This window comes from Mizuhopecten yessoensis, unplaced genomic scaffold (genome assembly GCF_002113885.1).
Source record: "Mizuhopecten yessoensis strain PY_sf001 unplaced genomic scaffold, ASM211388v2 scaffold10523, whole genome shotgun sequence".
NCBI classification, from domain to species: Eukaryota; Metazoa; Mollusca; class Bivalvia; order Pectinida; family Pectinidae; genus Mizuhopecten; species Mizuhopecten yessoensis.
The window spans coordinates 234,659-255,824 of NW_018408589.1; the positions used below are offsets into that span (position 1 = coordinate 234,659).

General features: G+C 42.5%; 1 protein-coding gene across 7 annotated transcripts in view; it reads left to right on the forward strand.

Annotated features, from left to right (window-relative positions):
* The window catches only part of LOC110460925 (nuclear receptor corepressor 2-like), an 84,947-nt gene extending 65,799 nt beyond the window's left edge, over nt 1-19,148 (forward strand). For 3 of the 7 annotated variants that reach the window (XM_021514142.1, XM_021514145.1, XM_021514143.1), the window contains 7 exons: nt 1,611-1,752; nt 2,228-3,178; nt 3,802-6,147; nt 7,012-7,244; nt 7,559-7,772; nt 12,623-12,748; nt 14,428-19,148. In XM_021514142.1, coding sequence (XP_021369817.1) covers nt 1,611-1,752; nt 2,228-3,178; nt 3,802-6,147; nt 7,012-7,244; nt 7,559-7,772; nt 12,623-12,748; nt 14,428-16,670 — 6,255 coding nt within the window. In that variant the 3' untranslated portion in view covers nt 16,671-19,148. The remainder of the gene's footprint in view (nt 1-1,610; nt 1,753-2,227; nt 3,179-3,801; nt 6,148-7,011; nt 7,245-7,558; nt 7,773-12,622; nt 12,749-14,427) is intronic. The other 4 variants (XM_021514146.1, XM_021514148.1, XM_021514144.1 and 1 more) reach the window with 4 other exon arrangements.
* Nucleotides 19,149-21,166: the final 2,018 nt, after the last annotated feature.

Genomic DNA, 21,166 nt, shown 5'->3' on the forward strand with positions numbered 1-21,166 from the left:
ATAAGATTTGGCTGGTAGCTTTTTGGAAAAGAGCTAACCAATTTGAGAAGGAAAATGACATTGACCTACTTACAAGATCACAGGGAAAAATATGTCAGCAACTTCTGAAGAAGAATCAAAAAGCATAGAATCTTATAATAATATTTTGCTGGTAGTTTCAACAGATGGAGCCAACAAAGTTTGCGAGGGAAATATTTTTAGTGCAATATAATTTTTAATGAGAATATTTTGCTATGACTGCTTAAATATTCAGGTGAGCGATACAGGCCCTCTTGGGCCTCTTGTTTAAAATTGCTGCGGTCCTAAGAAATGGTACAGCTAGCTTATCATATTCTATGGTGTAGTTTTCATACATTGTTAAAAATTAGTTTCTAGGTTTATAAAAGCTTACAGTTGAATGAAAATTAAAGTATTGTCTAATTACACCCTGTAATATGTCACATATTACTTATTTCAAAATCTGTTAACATGGCAACTCAATGGAGGCCCCTGATTAGTTGAAAGTCAGATATTGTGGTCCCAGTTGGGTTAGAACACAGATCTTGTCTGGCTTTGAAGAAATTTCATATAAAGATGTACTAATGCATTCAGCTGTAATGACTTAAATATAAAACCAGGTGAGCGATACAGGTCCAATGGACCTCTTGTTTGTGTGGACCATTTAATCTGTATGCAATTTTTTCTAGAACTTTTTGATAAACTTTCTACAATATTACAAGATAAATTTGATATATTTTCAATTGATACACGAAACTGGAAGAGAAAGTTTAGAAGCATCATACAAGTGAAAATGAGCAATTTATCTTCCAGAAAAAAATAGTGTCAGTAAATTATTTGTTACTGCAGCATGTGTAATGCTTCGCAATCAGTTACTATGGTGACAAACCTACAGTTAACATATCATAGCAACCATAATCAAACTGGTTACCAATATATCCCTAAACACTATGACAGTAATCATGGTTACAATACCTTGGTAATCAAGTTGGAAATGGTTACCAATATAAATACGAACACACTGACATTTACCAGATAAAATCACCATAGCAACAAACATGCAAATGGCAACCAGTGTAATTGTTAACACACTGACAGTAACCAGGTAAAAACCAAACCTGGTTACCAATGTAACCATAACCACACTGACAGTAACCAGGGTAACAGTAACCATAGTGATTTTGTTACCATTAATAGTAGTTACCGTGGTAGCTGATATAAAAGTAACGGTATCAGCAATAATAGTACCTTGGTAAACAGTAATCATTGTTTTACATGTATTATAGACATGGTTACCAATAGTAACAGTTACCATGGTAACTATAACGAGTGTAAAAGTAACCACACTAATACTAATATGCTTAACAATAACCCTGCTGACATTGTTCCCAGTGACAGTTACCCAGTGACCAATGTAACTCATCACAATTATAGCCACCAGGGTAACAGTTAGCACAGTGAATTTGTGAATCTCTGATTGACCATAAGAGATGGTCCAAGATGAACTTTCTAAGCAACATATTGTACAAATGATCATTTGACATGATGTTAGCTTCCTTTGAAAGCTTGGTGTGTATTATACAAGACCTCAATGTCTTTTTCTTCATCATCAGGAAGGTGATAAGAGGACCACCTCCATCTGTGAGAGCATGGCGTCGACTGTGACTGCAGAGTCAGGGGGTGAAGAAGACGAGATCTCTGATATTGACTCGGATACAGCGAGCGCGCCCAGCCCCACTCCATGCGCAGAGGAAGGTAAAGCCAACTTACCAACAATCACAAATTTCAGGCTCCATATTTATGAATTATTTATTTTCTTCAATATCTTGATCTTGAACTCCCAATAGAAGCACTGCCAAACCAAGAAAAATTGACCCAGGTAAAGAATATCTGTGGAACTGGTCTCAGTAGGCTTAGTCTGCACTGTCTGGCCTGGTCGTCTTGACCTTTTATCTTCTATGTGTTAATACATTGTCTTTGACAAATTGTGAGACCAAGTTTTGTAATTCTAGACTAAGTGGTCTGATTGTCAGATTTAGTTGTGTGATTACTCAGCTCTAAGTACTAGCTGAAAACTCACGATCAGTGTGCTAGCTCTAAGTACTAGCTGAAAACTCACGATCAGTGTGCCAGCTCTAAATACTAGCTGAAAACTCACGATCGGTGTGCCAATATCATTGATGTGTTCATTGTCGTGTGATAAAATTTTATGCTCAAATTCATTTGTCAGCAGGTACCCTGAAGGATAGGATGGTAAAACCTGACGTTAGCATGGAGTCCACCAACGAGGCGCAGCCGTCACAGCCTCTTGGCCTGTCACAGAATAACCTGACCTCTATTAAACCACTGAGCACGTCCCAGGGCAGTCTACGCAGCATTGACAATGACAGCAGTGCCACAATGAGTGCCGACGAGGCACCGCCGACGTCTGGAAGTGGAGTCAGTCACGGAGTGTCCACTGATGCCAGAGACACATTCAGCCCGCGAACATCTGGTATCCCGGCGACCAGATTGAACTTGGCACACCAACACCCTGTTGTATCGTCTCACATGCCACATTCCACTGGCGTGCATCCTGGCTCTGTGCCACCGCATGCAGCTCCGATGCATCCACAGCATTCTCAACACCAGGGGGCACCGGCACCGCATTCACAACCTGGCATTCCTGGGTCGCAAATGATGGTATCAATGGGCCATGCGCAGGGCCCCTCAGGAGTTCCCTTCACTCAAGGTGGAATTCCTCCTTATCACTATTCGACTAAGGGGGGCTCCATAACCCAAGGGCGCCCAATCACTCAACTCGTATCAGCCCCGGTGGGACCTGGGGACAGAGAGAGTGATCGGCGTCCCCAAGATGTTCCTATTATCAAAGAATCTCCCCCATCAGGGCCCCCTCAGCCACAGTCTGGGAGCCAACAAATGATGCCGGAGTTAAGAAACAAACAATTCCTGCAGAATTTGCTGATGCCTCAGGACCAAGGGTCCCACAGCCGACCATCAAGTACATTGTCAGAGCCTGGCCTGATGCCGCCCTCCGCCCCTTCCCATCGCAGTCTCTCCCCAAGTGCGGACAGGCGTGGCCCCAAACCTGCATGTGTTCGTGATCTGATCAACTCGGCTATAGAGAGGAACCTGGGACATCCACGCTCCTCTCATCAGGACTCTCCCCATCCTGAGAAACGTATGTATCTTTAGAACCTGGAATTGTATGGTGTTATTCTATGATCTCTACTGTAATGGTTGTCTATTGGTCCTGGGATAGCTGCTCACTTCTGCCCTATCTAACAACCAACGGACCACTAATAGAACAAAGAATAAATACAACTTTGTTGATTTCAGTAAAACATGCACATTTAGGCCAAACAAAATATATATTGTGTTCTTGATCAACAATGGCCAAGAAAGTGAGAAAGTGCAAGTAAAAGCACTGATAATTATTTGTTTGGCTTTATGTTGAATTGTTAGTTGTTTTCGATCCCTGCAATGAATTGCCTCCAAGCTCTATGATGATTTCAAGCTGTGATATATTGCTTTATTCTAAGTCTCCTGGGGTTTAGGTGATTTCTGTTTTCAAGGGAGATTACTCTAACACATTGGTGGAATTATGTAGGAAGCATATATCCTTAAGGGAAATTACTCCTGCACAAATATATTACAGATATACTGTGTAAGCTAGTTTATACCCTTAAGAGAGGTAACTCTAAACAAATCGGAGGCAGGCATACTGTGTAAGATAACACATGTCCTTAACTGAAAAGTCAAAATGATGTTGTTGTTTTTTTTTGTTTTTTTTTACCTGAGCAGGTCCAGCTTCATCTGAACCAGTGTATAGTCCTCAGCTTCTCAACACCATGCAGCCACAGTATATAATACAGGACCTCCGAAAGGACAAGCCTGAGCAGTCTGTGTCACCCGCCTACTCAGGTCGCAATTCTCTGTCTCCATACCACACTATGGCACGGCAACTCGAAAAGGAGGCAGACATGCGTGAAACCAGAGATATGCCGCAGGATTTATCCAAAGGACCTCATGGTTACCGTGGCAATCCAAGAGATTTGGATCCACGTTCTTCTGGCCATTCTGAATTTCGACGACATGGTGAAGACAATGTTCCAAGACAACCAGCTCCTCCTCCTGCACATTCGCAGCGTCCAGTGTTGTATCCTCCGACAGAAATTCCTGGGCGACAGACTGCTGAGGGACACAAGTCCCCTAGTCCCTACCCTCATGATCGACAGAGTTCCCCTGCCTTGAGGCACCTATCACCTAGCACCTCCCCCTATGCCCATGTGCCCCCTGGACTGGACCCTCACCGTGCAGCCCAGCCTAACAGACAGGGGGTTATTCCACCTCCACCTCCTTTAATCAACAAGGGGCCTTCTCCAAAGCTGCCCAAGTCTCCACCCACTAGTGTCCACCCATCAGCCCTGGTTGGCATGCATCATGGTTCTATCACACATGGGACACCTGGTTCAATCACTCGTGGCACTCCTATAGTGTCCATGCAACAGGGCATGCCTGCAACCAGCCACCCAAATAGTAGCAGAGTGATGGCTGTCGGCCGTGCTTCACACACTGACAGTCGCCACCAGCAGCAAGTAAGGGCGGTGGGATCCATCACATCGGGCACACCTATCAACAGGGAATCTTCAGCAGGGAGAGGTGGTCCCCAGGGAGGGGATCCCAGGATGTACGACCCCAGATTTCCCCAGGCCATGTATGATCCTAGGATGTTGGTGTCAGAGCGAATGCGTATGTTCCCACAGGGAATTCCCTATCCATTCCAACAGCCAACTGAGCAACAGACTATGAGCAAGCAGATCAATGTTGATTTCATGACTGCTCAACAGATGCAGGCGCAGCGGCATGCTCCTGGGAAGGAGAGGGAGGGGCCTGCTTCCCCTCGTGGAGGCTCCAAAGAGCCAGTACGCCAGCATCAACCCCTCATCCCCGTTCATCCTGGATACCAACAAGGCCTGATGTATGTTCACCAGCCTCCAACACCTATGTCAGACCGCCAAGGAAATACACATTCCTCCCCACACCCTTCATCTCATGGAACTCCCTCGCCCCATGATGAAAATCTCTCACCTGGCTGGTCCCGTTCACAGATTTCAGGACACAGTCACAGCCCCAATATAGCACCAGCAATTCGTAGCATCACTGCAGGAACAGGAAGGCCAAGCGTCATCACGGATATAACTAGTCGACAGGAAGCATATATAGAGGGCCAACCTATGATGAGATCACAGGCCATATCACCACGACAGTATCCAGAAGGTCCTTTCCAAAACCATCCACCAATAATGGGGCATCGCCATGGTGCACTGCCAGCCCAGTCAGAATACAGTACAGTACCAGGTCGTGGACAGTACCAGGAGGAAAGGCACAGGCATGTGCAGGAGCAACGCATTCGTGGGTTCAATATGGAAGAGCAGATTCGCAAGGAAATTATGGAAAGTCAACGAAAGGAGGAGAAGAATGACGATGTCGTCATGACATCAAAGTCTGAGTCATCTCGTAGCCCAGCTTCAATGCAGTCCCAGTCCTCCAAGCCGAATATTCCTACCGACCTGTTCAAGGCATTTGTGTCTGACCAAGCACAGTCCACCGCAACACGAGACAGTCCACGTGGACCCTCGGCTCTCACAGCTGCTAATCTCATAGATGCCATTATTATTCACCAGATCAATCAATCGATAGATGAGCCTGACAGCAAAATCCCCAAGCAGGAAGTTCAGTCGGCAGGTGGTCCCCACTCAAGTCAACTTGCCCCAGAACCAGTAGACACGGCACCAGCAATGACTCCCCTTCAGGACCAAAAGTCTCCAACTCAAATGCACGGAAAAAAGAAGTGGGTCATCGAATCTCAGTCAGGCTCCACCCCACGGGCAACCCCTCCAACCCCCACCAGTACTGGGAGTGCCCCGCAGATGCCGACCCCGCCAGGAGAGAGGCGCTCGCAAGGAATGGCGATGTCCCCTGGGGCTGCTGACGGGAACCGGGGACAGGATAAGTCCCCCTCAGGAATGTCAACAGGAGGCAACAAACCAGGCATGACCCTGGGAGAACACATCAACTCTATCATACTCAGTGACTACAATACAAGACCAGTCAACAACAAGAATGGTGTACTCAGTCAGCTTGGAGGTAGGTACAACCAGGCTTGAAACTTATTTAGCTTGTTCATTTAGAAACTCCAATAACCTTGAGCAGGAAACTTGTAGGTAAAATGTAGTTATCATTATTTGGTCCAGTAACTTGTATATTATGATGAAAAAAATTAAAGCAAGCCAGAAATATAAATCAATGATTCAGATGAGTTAGATTCATTTAAACCTTAACAACAGTGTAGAAATGGTTGGATTAATGGGGAATCTTAATCTGTCCATCACATTATTGTTTAGGGGGACTAATAGAATCTTCTCCTACCTTGAGGGTGTGACAGAGAAATCTCTAACCCAAGGCTCTGCTGAGGGTTAGACAACCAAACAAATCACCCCGAGGGTTGGAGATTTCTCTGTAACACCCTCAAGGTAGGGGATGCTTATTTTTCTCCCATCCTATTATTTCAGTCACAACTCCACCGACAGTAGTGTAAACAAAAACACATGTGGGGTATGAATATTGTCATTCACTTTTGATGAGGTCACAATTGAACCCGTGCTAATCGGCACGAGGCTATCTCCCCCTAGGGGGTAACAAGCTGATCTTTCCCGACTAAAACGGGAGACACCTGTGAAGGATGGGAGAACACTGGATGAATGGTGGCAAAATTAGAAGGCTTCACTGTAATCCAAGTATATCATCTTCTGGACACTTATATAGAACTCTTAACACAGTAAAACCTATTTAATCTGACACCTTGTAGGATGTATTATACGGGTCTAATTAGACAGGGTGTTGGACTACTCATGTTCCTGGTTTATTTGCGTGAGAGTTAAATTCATCATCATCTTTATTAGTGTTTCACTTCATGCACACACTCAGCTGTTCATCTGTTGTACGTTCCAGCCCTTAACAACAACACTCCCCCAGACAGCCAGCAGGAACGAAACAATCCCTCACCGATGTCGACTCACTCCCAGTCTGATACGTCTTCCACAGTGTCTGCGGACTCCACACGCTCAAGAAGCTTTTCCCACGGGACGACGCCCCCTCAGAGTGGTTACAGCAGTCATGGGACCACTCCACCTCAAAGTGGCTACGGTGGGCACGGGCATAAGTGGAAGAAAGCACAAATACAGGTTTGTTTTAGCTATCCATTATGTAGTTTCTATGAATAAAATAAATGGTGAAATTGTAAGCTAAGTATACACTACATTACTGCGAAATGCATCTCCTTTCATCATTCACAAAAGAGTCCCACTTGATCATTCACAAAAGAGTTCCACTTGATCATTCACAAAAGAGTTCCTTTCAACATTAACAAGAGTTCCATTTCATCTTCATATCATTAATTGATCGATCAATTGATTGGGTTTACATCTGCTTCACTACGGAGTAGTTCGGTTATCCAGCAGATGACTTCATATTATGAACCAATCCTCTGCTTTTATAGGAGGCTGAGAGAGAGATGGCCAGCAGCTCTGGTCAGACAGACGCCTCGCAACCAATGTCTACTGGAGCTCCTCATGGGGAGGACCGGTCAACGCACCCACCAGATATCACCCCAGAGTCAACAGAGCGGAAACATCACACGCCTGACCAGTCACATTCACCACGGCTACGTTCTCCTCATATCAGTAGTCTCTCGGACCCCAAATCTCCCATGGGTAAGTTACTCAAAAGAGTCTAATACTGTGTAAAACTAAAATCTCCCATGGGTAAGTTACTCAAAAGGGACTGATACTGTGTAAACCTGAAATCTCCCATGGGTAAGTCATACAAAAGGGACTGATACTGTGTAAATCTGAAATCTCCCATGGGTAAGTCATACAAAAGGGACTGGTACTGTGTAAACCTGAAATCTCCCATGGGTAAGTCATACAAAAGGGACTGATACTGTGTAAACCTGAAATCTCCCATGGGTAAGTCATACAAAGGGGACTGATACTGTGTAAACCTGAAATCTCCCATGTGTAAGTCACCTGAAATCTCCCATGGGTAAGTCATACAAAAGGGACTGATACTGTGTAAACCTGAAATCTCCCATGGGTAAGTCATACAAAGGGGACTGATACTGTGTAAACCTGAAATCTCCCATGGGTAAGTCACCTGAAATCTCCCATGGGTAAGCAGGGAGCTGATTCACTGTACTATTAGTCATGATTACTGTTATGTTCATACTTTTCTGGTACATTACTGGAAATAATAATACCTCCTGCAAACAAAGTTTTGGGGTATATAGGAATCATGCTGTCAGTCTGTCTCTCCGTCAGTCTGCCTCTCTGTCCGTCTTTCTCTCCATCTCTCCGTCAGTCTGTCTCTCTGTCTGTCTGTCCCTCCGTCTGTCAATGAAACTTTTAGGCACAACTCCTCCTTAATTGTTTATTGGAGTTTTGGCACAGAGAAAGTACATCATGCGTAGATGTGTATGAAGAAAGGAATTTGCGATTTGGCTATTTTCCCTGGAGTTATGGCCCTTGAAACTTTAACCTCTGCTCCAGAAACCTTGTAAGCACAACTCCTCCTTACCTGTTTGTTGGATTTGTTTGTTACTTGGCACAGTGATAGTATATCATATAGTAGATGTGCATGAAGGAAGAGATTTGTGATTTGGTTGTTATATCCCCTGCAAACAAACTGTCAATACGTAGATAAATATGTCTTTGTGAGCTTGCTCACAGATTCTCTAGTTTTAAAATGTTTTCAACTTTAAACAAGGCCTGCATCCTGTAATTGTTTTGTATGAATACAGAGCAAAGAAAAAACCCCATTAAACAGGAAATTAAATGTAAAAACGTGCTGACACTCGACCCGAATCGTTTACAAATTTCATTATTTTTCACACTCGGTTAAAATAATATTGCATGAAATCACAGATATACAAAGCGTATGTCCCACTTCACTGTGCATCTTGAGTAGAACAATGTCCACTCTATTGGCAAATAAACATTAGCGATTCATCTAAGCTCAGGGCTCATTCAGCATGATACTTACAAAAGGATGTGTGCACAAACACGAATCTCTGATGGGCTGGACGGCCATGGGTAGATCTAGATACTGTTCATATAGGGGGAACTGTGGACCACGACATACAGAAAACAAGGCCTTGGGTAGATCTAGATACTGTTCATATAGGGGGAACTGTGGACCATGACATACAAAAACCAAGGCCTTGGGTAGATCTAGATACTGTTTATATAGGGGGAACTGTGGACCACGACATACAGAAACCAAGGCCTTGGGTAGATCTAGATACTGTTTATATAGGGGGAACTGTGGACCACGACATACAGAAACCAAGGCCTTGGGTAGATCTAGATACTGTTTATATAGGGGGAACTGTGGACCACGACATACAGAAACCAAGGCCTTGGGTAGATCTAGATACTGTTTATATAGGGGGAACTGTGGACCACGACATACAGAAACCAAGGCCTTGGGTAGATCTAGATACTGTTTATATAGGGGGAACTGTGGACCACGACATACAGAAACCAAGGCCTTGGGTAGATCTAGATACTGTTTATATAGGGGGAACTGTGGACCACGACATACAGAAACCAAGGCCTTGGGTAGATCTAGATACTGTTTATATAGGGGGAACTGTGGACCACGACATACAGAAACCAAGGCCTTGGGTAGATCTAGATACTGTTTATATAGGGGGAACTGTGGACCACGACATACAGAAACCAAGGCCTTGGGTAGATCTAGATACTGTTTATATAGGGGGAACTGTGGACCACGACATACAGAAACCAAGGCCTTGGGTAGATCTAGATACTGTTTATATAGGGGGAACTGTGGACCACGACATACAGAAACCAAGGCCTTGGGTAGATCTAGATACTGTTTATATAGGGGGAACTGTGGACCACGACATACAGAAACCAAGGCCTTGGGTAGATCTAGATACTGTTTATATAGGGGGAACTGTGGACCACGACATACAGAAACCAAGGCCTTGGGTAGATCTAGATACTGTTTATATAGGGGGAACTGTGGACCACGACATACAGAAACCAAGGCCTTGGGTAGATCTAGATACTGTTTATATAGGGGGAACTGTGGACCACGACATACAGAAACCAAGGCCTTGGGTAGATCTAGATACTGTTTATATAGGGGGAACTGTGGACCACGACATACAGAAACCAAGGCCTTGGGTAGATCTAGATACTGTTTATATAGGGGGAACTGTGGACCACGACATACAGAAACCAAGGCCTTGGGTAGATCTAGATACTGTTTATATAGGGGGAACTGTGGACCACGACATACAGAAACCAAGGCCTTGGGTAGATCTAGATACTGTTTATATAGGGGGAACTGTGGACCACGACATACAGAAACCAAGGCCTTGGGTAGATCTAGATACTGTTTATATAGGGGGAACTGTGGACCACGACATACAGAAACCAAGGCCTTGGGTAGATCTAGATACTGTTTATATAGGGGGAACTGTGGACCACGACATACAGAAACCAAGGCCTTGGGTAGATCTAGATACTGTTTATATAGGGGGAACTGTGGACCACGACATACAGAAACCAAGGCCTTGGGTAGATCTAGATACTGTTTATATAGGGGGAACTGTGGACCACGACATACAGAAACCAAGGCCTTGGGTAGATCTAGATACTGTTTATATAGGGGGAACTGTGGACCACGACATACAGAAACCAAGGCCTTGGGTAGATCTAGATACTGTTTATATAGGGGGAACTGTGGACCACGACATACAGAAACCAAGGCCTTGGGTAGATCTAGATACTGTTTATATAGGGGGAACTGTGGACCACGACATACAGAAACCAAGGCCTTGGGTAGATCTAGATACTGTTTATATAGGGGGAACTGTGGACCACGACATACAGAAACCAAGGCCTTGGGTAGATCTAGATACTGTTTATATAGGGGGAACTGTGGACCACGACATACAGAAACCAAGGCCTTGGGTAGATCTAGATACTGTTTATATAGGGGGAACTGTGGACCACGACATACAGAAACCAAGGCCTTGGGTAGATCTAGATACTGTTTATATAGGGGGAACTGTGGACCACGACATACAGAAACCAAGGCCTTGGGTAGATCTAGATACTGTTTATATAGGGGGAACTGTGGACCACGACATACAGAAACCAAGGCCTTGGGTAGATCTAGATACTGTTTATATAGGGGGAACTGTGGACCACGACATACAGAAACCAAGGCCTTGGGTAGATCTAGATACTGTTTATATAGGGTGACACTGTTCCCCAAAGTGATAGTTGATTGTGTTAGCCACACCCCATTCCTCAAAGTGACAGTTCATGTTTGTAGCTACACACCCTTCCCCAAATTGACAGTTGATTAATGTAGCCACACACCCTTCCCAAAAGTGACAGTTGATTTTTGTAGCCACACACCCTGCTCAAAGTGACAGTTGATTGTTGTAGCCACACACCCTTCCCCAAATTGACAGTTGATTAATGTAGCCACACACCCTGCTCAAAGTGACAGTTGATTGTTGTAGCCACACACCCTGCTCAAAGGGGCAGTTGATTGTTGTAGCCACACACCCTGCTCCAAGTGACAGTTGATTGTTGTAGCCACACCCCCTGCCCAAAGTGACAGTTGATTGTTGTAGCCACACCCCCTGCTCAAAGTGACAGTTGATTGTCGTAGCCACACACCCTTCCCCAAATTGACAGATGATTAATGTAGCCACACACCCTGCTCAAAGTGACAGATGATTGTTGTAGCCACACACCCTTCCCAAAATTGACAGTTGATTGTTGTAGCCATACACCCTTCCCCAAAGTGACAGTTGATTTTTGTAGCCTCACAACCTGCTCAAAGTGACAGTTGATTGTTTTAGACACACACCCTTCCCCAAATTGACAGATGATTAATGTAGCCACACACCCTGCTCAAAGTGACGGTTGATTGTTGTAGCCACACACCCTGCTCCAAGTGACAGTTGATTGTTGTAGCCACAAACCCTTCCTCAAAGTGACAGTTGATTTTTGTAGTCATATACTCTTCCTCAAAGTGACAGTGTTGATTGTTGTAGCCATACACCCTTCCCCAAAGTGACAGTTGATTTTTGTAGCCACCCGCCCTGCTCAAAGTGACAGTTGATTGTTTTAGACACACACCCTTCCCCAAATTGACAGATGATTAATGTAGCCACACACCCTGCTCACAGTTACAGTTGATTGTTGTAGCCACACACCCTGCTCAAAGGGACAGTTGATTTTTGTAGTCACACACCCTTCTCAAAGGGACAGGTGATTGTTGTAGCCACACACCCTTCTCAAAGGGGCCGGTGATTTTTGTAGCCACACACCCTGCTCAAAGTGACAGTTGATTTTTGTAGTCACATACTCTTCCTCAAAGTGACAGTGTTGATTGTTGTAGCCATACACCCTTCCCAAACGTGACAGTGGAATGTTTGTGCCAGTTGTTTGTTGTAGCCACACCCTAGTGACACATGTTGTATATGTGTGTATCTGTTTTGTTGTCTGTGTAGCCCCTGCTGACAGCAGTGAAGTTCTACCCACCAAGATCTCTCCGCCCCGATCCCCACGCTCACGATCGGGATCAGTGACGGCCAGTCACCAGCACATCACCAGTCTACTGTCACGCCCACAGATGAGTATGTGTTGTTTGATTTGTCTGTTTATGTCAGCCACTTGTCAAGCACTTGTCAAGCACTTGTCAAGCCACTCCTTCCATTTATATTGTATCTTCCCACATTATTGTTAGAATGTTGTATTATATCCATGCATTTGTTTTCCTACATTGCACACTGCAGATCACAAAACTTATAAATTTCTTTAAGGGTAAGATATGTTCTTTGTCCAGCCTGATATCATACGTACTACATTTGAATCTCACTGATCTTGACTTCATAAATCCAGAAAACTTCACAATCTAGGCAATCTTTAACTGGAACAGATTTTCACAGCAGTAGTTATACCCCCCACAACGAAAAAGAACCTACACTTTTGACAATACTCCTCCAAAAAATGTTTTAAAATTTAAACTGTATGATTCAAATAGGTACCCAGACATTGTTAAGTCTGTAAAAGGAACAACATTTGTACAATGTATTATATGCTGTTATGATAACATTTGTACAATGTATTACATACTGTTATGATAACAACATTTGTACAATGTATTACATACTGTTATGATAACAACATTTGTACAATGTATTTACATACTGTTGTTATCAACATTTATACAATGAATGACACACTGTTATGATAACAACATTTGTACAATGTATTACATACTGGTATGATAACAACATTTGTACAATGTATTACATACTGTTATGATAACAACATTTGTACAATGTATTACATGCTGCTATGATAACAACATTTGTACAATGTATTTACATACTGTTGTTATCAACATTTATACAATGAATGACACACTGTTATGATAACAACATTTGTACAATGTATTTACATACTGTTATGATAACAACATTTGTACAATGTATAACATGCTGTTATGATAACAACATTTGTAAAATGTGGTACATGCTGTTATGATAACAACATTTGTACAATGTATTTACATACTGTTATGATAAAAACATTTGTACAATATATTACATACTGTTATAATAACAACATTTGTACAATGTATTACATACTGTTATGATAACAACATTTGTACAATGTATTACATATTTCAAGGTGAAAATGACATGACAGCAAATGATCCTTCGTTCAATCAGAAAGGATGGATTCTTTCATTTGAAACATTACTCAAACCTGGGAAATTGTGTCCAAATGCTGAAAGTTTTGTTTCCCCAAGTCTTTATTACGTTTTTCGAAACTTAAAACCTCAGAAAGTAATTGATTTTTTTCTCACACCTCATTAGTTTGAAAACTGCCAAACAATAATTTAATGGCAAAATTGAATATTTCAAATGCTGAATGTTATACCCCACCCCCCACTTAGGGAGGGGGTGTATATAGTAATCACTTCTTCAGTACATCTGTGCGTGTGTGTGTGTGGGTACGTGCCTGAGGGCATCTGTCGGTAGTAAACTTTTGAAGTGAAATGCTTGAGTACAAGATATCTCGATCACGAACCCTTCAAGAATTCTAGTTTATATATACACCAGTGTTGAATGTGGATGGATGCATTGTGATGATAAAGGTCCCAAATGTCACATAAAGGTGGCAGACAGATCTAAGTAGATCGAAAAATCTAGCACAGGGTATGATGTGGAATATCCCAGTCTGAGATGCAGGAATAATGCGTTTTGACTATATTTCATGATGAAGGGTATTTCTTTGTGTTTTGCAGGTTTCCAATCACACAGTGAAAGCACAGGGAATTCTCCTCCTTCGGCAGAGTCCTCCACCGGCTCAAAGGCGGTCAGTGTCCCCTCTGACATATCACCCCTTGACTATGTGAAAAACAAAATTGCTGAGGTGTTACGCGATGACAGCATTAATGACATGCCCAAGCCCTCGGGCCCGCCCCGGGGGTCACTTTCCTCCCCACAGCAGTCTGGGTCCCCTAGAGGCATGGGCATGGGAAAACTCCCCGGGCAGCTTCTGCAGGCCCCTGGACTACAGAGCTTTTCTGTCCAGCAGGGGCGGGCCTTATCACCTATGACGACCATACAGGGTGACCATATCAAAGGACATCAACGGGAAATTCAGGGGCCCCAAATGGGTCACCAACGAGATACACAAGGATCATCCATGGGACATCAGAGGGATATGGCTGGAGCTCCAATGGGGCACCAAAGGGAGAGAGAAATGCCAGGATCTCAAATGGGGCACCAAAGGGATAGAGACTTGCCAGGATCTCAAATGGGGCACCAAAGGGAGAGAGACATGCCAGGATCTCAAATGGGACACCAAAGGGAGAGAGACACACCAGGATCTCAAATGGGGCACCAAAGAGAGAGAGACATGCCAGGATCTCAAATGGGACACCAAAGGGAGAGAGACACACCAGGATCTCAAATGAGGGAGAGAGACACACCAGGATCTCAAATGGGGCACCAAAGGGAGAGAGACATGCCAGGATCACAGATGAGTCACCCAAGAGAAAATATGTCTGGGTCCCAGATTAGTCATCCAAGGGAGAGAGAAAACATGTCAGGACTACAAATTGGGCATCAAAGGGAAAGAGAAAATATGTCGGGGCCTCAAATGGGGAACCAGAGGGAAAGAGAAAATATATCAGGATCACAAATGGGCCATCCAAGGGAGAGAGCAAATATGACTGGGCCCCAAATGGGACATCAACAGGAAGTCCCACGGCCTCTGTCTGGACACCAAAGGGAACCTCCTGAATCGTCAGTGGGACACCTTGATTCCACTCACCAGCGTGATACCCAGTCACACATTGGTCACCAAAGAGAGGCTACTCATCACCCTGGAGGTCAACGTGAATCACAAGAGTGGGAACCGGCAACACAATCAGATTCAAGCAATTATCCCACCAGCTCAACACAGGGTGGGGGAGAGGGGCAAGGAGGGGACAAGGAGGGTAAGTCTGGAGGAGGAGCTGGGGATAAAATGCCACCCATGCATCACCCCCTCAGAAAACGTGGCATGTTCAGCCGATCACGTGTAGTGCGAGACGAGGCTGGTGGAAAGTTCACGGTAACAGCTTCTGGGCGCGACCACACAAAGTCTAGCCCAACATCTGCCTCGGACATGCAGCGACCTGCATCAGAAAAGAAAGGTCCGCGGTCAGAGTATGACTTTCCGGACAGCCCTGATGACGATCCATTGGTGGCTAAAAAGCCTAGTAGCTATATGGCTCTGTCAGGATCCACACGAAGTCCACGTCGTGGAGTTGTTGACAGTTCTGATGGACGCACAAGCTCCCAGGGGTCATCAGAGAGTGGACGGGGCTCCGACAGTCATGTACAGAGCTCTAGTGACAGCCGTTCAGGGGAAGGACAGGATGCGGGAAGTCATGATGGCTATCGAAGTGGAATCGAGGCAAACTTTGGACGCCCAGACCAAGGGCCAGGAGAAGCCAAGATGTCACGGCGATCATCCAAACATGATTCTGAAGGCGATGACAGTTCCAACATTTCCCATCCAAGTGTGGATAGCACTCACACAGACAGAATGGTCATTGATGAGATGGCTGGAGTAGACAGTTCATCTGGAGGAGACGTGACGTCAGCGTCGGCAATGCCGGAACGTCCGCGATCATCACGATCATCTAGAGACAGCGACAATAGTCCACGAAGCACCACAGAGAACCTGGAGGCTGGAGAATTTGGTTCATCACAGGGGAGAGGTCAAGACAATATGGGCGGGTCCCTCGGCTTCCCCCATAGGTCACGAAGTCCTCGTGGAAGTGGAATAGGTGGGGACATGCACTACCAAAGCTCTGATGCCCATCAAAGTGTGGAGTCCACATCTTCAAGCATTGGCTCCGGGTCAACAGGTGCAGTGCCGTTTTCCAGCAGTCAGCATGCTGAATCTGAACGATCAGGCTATAATCCACGCGTCCCGGAACCCGTTCTACTGAGGTCATCCAAGTATGACGATCTGTCGGATGACGACGATTGAACGTCTAATCAGAGTTGGATGTCTAACATACATACTGATTTTGATCAGGACTTAGTACAGATGTTGTACAGCACTAGACTCTCCGTGCAGTATGACCATAGCTTAATAAGTAAAGACACTCAGCAAGTTACGTATACATACAGAGGGGTTACGAACAGCTGCAGAAAGTCAAAAATAACTAAAGCTACTGTATATTCTGTACATACTGACCCTGGCCAGACCTGGTGATGAATTTAGTGCTATATATGGTTTGTGATGTTTTTTTATTAGGAGGAATGTCCTGTCTTCTGTTTCAGACACTTTAACAGACATGAATGCTCTAACTCGTTGAAGGCTTAGACGAGCCAAAGACCTTCGGCTATATCGACTTAGAAGTATGAGAATTTGTTTTAGCAGAAAAGTTTTAAAAATAATTCAACAGACGTGGTAAAAAGTGTTAAACTGATTCCGAGTACACACAGATCCCTGATAGTGCCAGCCTAGCTACAGCCCTATTGGTATGTAAGTCTGTATTACATGAAATATAGGTTCGAAAAGCATCAACGTGTAGGATAAAAAAAATCCAGGCCTATACAGTTATTTTCTAGGCAATTTTGTTGTCAAAATCTTTGCAGTACAGCAATGTAAATTTGGGAATTCAATAATTTTAATTAAGTGCTGTTTGGATTAAGATAACCTTTTGCATTTGTGTCACGATTCCTCCAAAAATATTTGTGTGAATACACTTGATGTTATTGTATATATGTGCTGATCATAAATGAAACTCTGTTTAAACACTGAACCCAGGAATATGTGATAAAGTATTTTCCTTCAAAACGGACAAAGATAACAACAGCATGTTTCCTATCAACTCACTAAAGGTAGAGGGTCACAGCTCTATGTTGTTCAATTTTTTCCTAACTTGGATTTGTCTTACTATTATTGCAGTAAGTTATATTTTAAAGAAATATATTGATCATCATCATGACTTCCTTTCATAAAAACATATCTGGCAAATGGATTTGATTCCCGAACTCTTGATCATACAGCAGAGTACTTATTCACAGTGTTATTGGTCATGATATTTATCATACTGTTCTCTGTAACATTACCGGGATTCATCCAGAATGGCTGAAAGTACAATTTTGTTAATCATATACCAGAGGTTTTGCTCCCGGTCATAAGTAATAATAGGTTCAATGGATTGACTGTATTTATTCTCTCTCTCATTAAATGACATTTAACCTTTTGAAACTTCGGCATTCAAAATACCAGAAATTTCACATTTATATACCTTAACATTTTCATAATTTGGGTGACTTCTTCTTGAGGGTGATGAAATATCAATATTGTTTTTTTCAGCATTTTTACAAGAGATGATGTTTTACCTCGTAAATGTATCCATTTTCCCCTGGCTTCAGCCTGACATTATATTGAAAAATACCCACCAAAATCTCATATTGAGAATTCCCAACATTCATCACCGAGTTTGTTATTGTTGCCGAGAGCAAGTCACATATTGATCATGCATATAATTAGATAAATAAGTGTCGTCATTTACAGATTATTCAGGTTTTATTCCCCAGATTTTCATAAATGATCTTTTTCTGACAATTTCATGTTATTTAAGAAGCTGATACATCTAGAACAATAAACATATTATTTATGTTGAAAGTTGTAAAACGAGATTATTTTGATGCTAAATGTTTTCTTCTTCATAATGTATGTCTTTCGTAGAATGTAAAGAATGCCTCCTCATAGTTAAGGGCAAAAATAATAAATTCTACGAAAAATAAAAGAACAATTTCAGCAAAACGTTAATTTTACAGTCTCCAATAATTACTGCTGTTGTATACTTAACTCATCTTTTTTAGGTTTCTGTCGATTTTCTGCAGTATTTTAAATGTTACAATTACTTTTGCAATGTTAGAGAAGTTCCGATCTTTCGGTAAATACCACCTGTGGTATAATTTTCAAAAGGCAGTGCTTGGATTTATATAGGTTACTGCCAGGTTAAACTTACCTGTTTAGTCAACCAGCCTACACACTGGTAATGCAGTTTGTTTGATAACATAGTTACTTTACTTACTATATGTATATTCTGTACCTACTTACTATATGTATATTCTGTACCAGGACAGAGGCTCCGGTAAATACTGTTTCTCCTGGTTTGAAGTAGATAAGTTTTTTAAAAGCATCATACAAAAAAAGTTCTAGAATAATTTCTACATAATTCATTTAGCCATTCTTAAAAATTACATTTTCCCTTCGCTCTGTTATATTCATTTACGGTTTATGAAACCAAATCATTATCATTAATAGTTTTCACAGCGTTACCATACTTGTTTATAATGCCCGTATATGGTGTTTCTGTCATAAGATGTGCCCTTTAACCTCTCGCATTAATTAGTATGTAAAGCAGGTTTCACTTATCTTCTGACTATTGTGTGTCAATGGTACGGTGTCTAGAACAATAAAGATGTTAGTATACACACTGTAGTCAAGTCTTTTGTTGTGATCTTTGGCAGTCACTTACTTTGATAACACGGAACTGAAAGATGTTTTTGGTAAAATTTTCAAGTCATACGCGTTAATTGTAGTTGCTGTATTGAGCAAGAACACCACTTTTTAACACACAGTTGTATAAGATAAAATAGAGATTTGATTTTGTAAGCAAAAATGCAAGTCTCTTAATTAGCCATATGCATATTTGTTTATTTAAATTGACCTTTTGACCTAGAGGTTGAAGGTTGAAGGTCATAGCGATCCAAATACTTCAAGGGTCATCAAAAATATCTTCAATAGTTCAGTTCAGTCCAGAAAAGATTAAAAGCATTTTGCATCTTGCATGCTTTTGACCTTTGACCTAGATAAGGTCATTGCGTCTTAATTACATTACTATAGTACACTTAACACTTTCTGTGGATGATGCAGATAATCATCAGGTTTTGTCAAGATATTTTTAACAGGTTTAAAAGTTGACCCCGGACAATATTACACCGATAACTTTGCACTTATTTGACATTTGATGACTTGATCACATTGTACTAAACACTTTCTGTGGATGAAGCAGATACAGTTTTAAATGTCATCAACATGTTTTTATAATGCTTAGGTTTTTGAGCCTGGCCAGTGAAAATTTTGCACTTGACCTTTAACCTCGAGGTCAAGGTCACAAAGACCTAATGGCAGTGCACTACACACCTCCTGTGGGTAATGTATGTACAATGTACACTTCAAGCTTTGTTAAGATCTCGTACCAGATTAAAGCTACAGACTAGACAAGATTTTAACAAATTATAGTCCCCCACCGAATGTGAAATGCACAGATGATAAATTTGTGCAGGAACTAATTCTATATATGAATGTTTGACAGACCCAATAAGGAATAGTGTCGGTGCTACTATTGCAAATAAATCTGGTGGATGTTTTCTGGTACCGTTTTACTATTAAATTGCATCTGGTGACACTATGTATGCTTCTTCTTCAATGCAAGTGATCCCATGCCCAAAGCAAGAAGTTCCAGTAACTAGTAGTGTATGAGATAGAGCCTGGCCAAACTTTTTCTTTGATGCAGGTCGAAGGTCAAAAACAGAGTGACTTACTTTGATATACGACACACCGCCTCACCAAGGTGAACCCATACTCCAAGTATAAAGTTCCAGTGACTAGTAGTGTAGGAGATAAGCCCAGACCAACTTTTTCTTTGATGCAGGTCAAAGGTCAAAGTGACCTACTTTCAATACATGACACACCGCTCACCAAGGGGAACCCATACACCAAGTATGAAGTTTGAGTGACTAGTAGTGTATGAGATAGAGCTTGGACAAACTTTTTCTTTGATGTTGGCCAAATGTCAAAATGTAGGTCAGAGTGACCTACTTTTGATACATGACACACCGCCTCACCAAGGTGAACCCATACACCAAGTATGAAGTTCGAGTGACAAGTAGTGTAGGAGATAGAGCCCGGACAAGATAGCGGAAGGAAGGACGGACGGACATGACGCAAAACTAGTCCCCCACCGGGAATAATAAAGAACCAGTGTCAATGCAATGTCTCTTTGAAGGAAAAATGTGTGAAAACAATCATACAATTTGAAAAAGTTCACAAATCACAACAAACACAAGTAACAATTTTTACTTTATTTGTCACTTCCTTGCAGAATTTTTACATTACAAATGTACATAAAAAAAATTTGTACAAAAAAATATCTTTGGTAATGCTACCATTTTGAAGACAAAAGAAACCCAGAAATGGCCTAGTTTTTTGAAAAACAAATACCATTAAAATCAATCTGTCTTGGAGTGTACCTCATCCTGGTAAGCATTCATATCAGTTTCCAAACATCTTTGGACCATTCCCATTTAGTGGTTGTCCTAGTATAAACTTCATATTGGTAGGCAATTAAGATGTCTGCTGGACACCATTAAATGTTCAGAGTAGTACAAGTACTTACCTCGTAATGGTAAGCAAACAGGATGTTGACACTATTTCGAATGCAAGGCGTTTCTGCC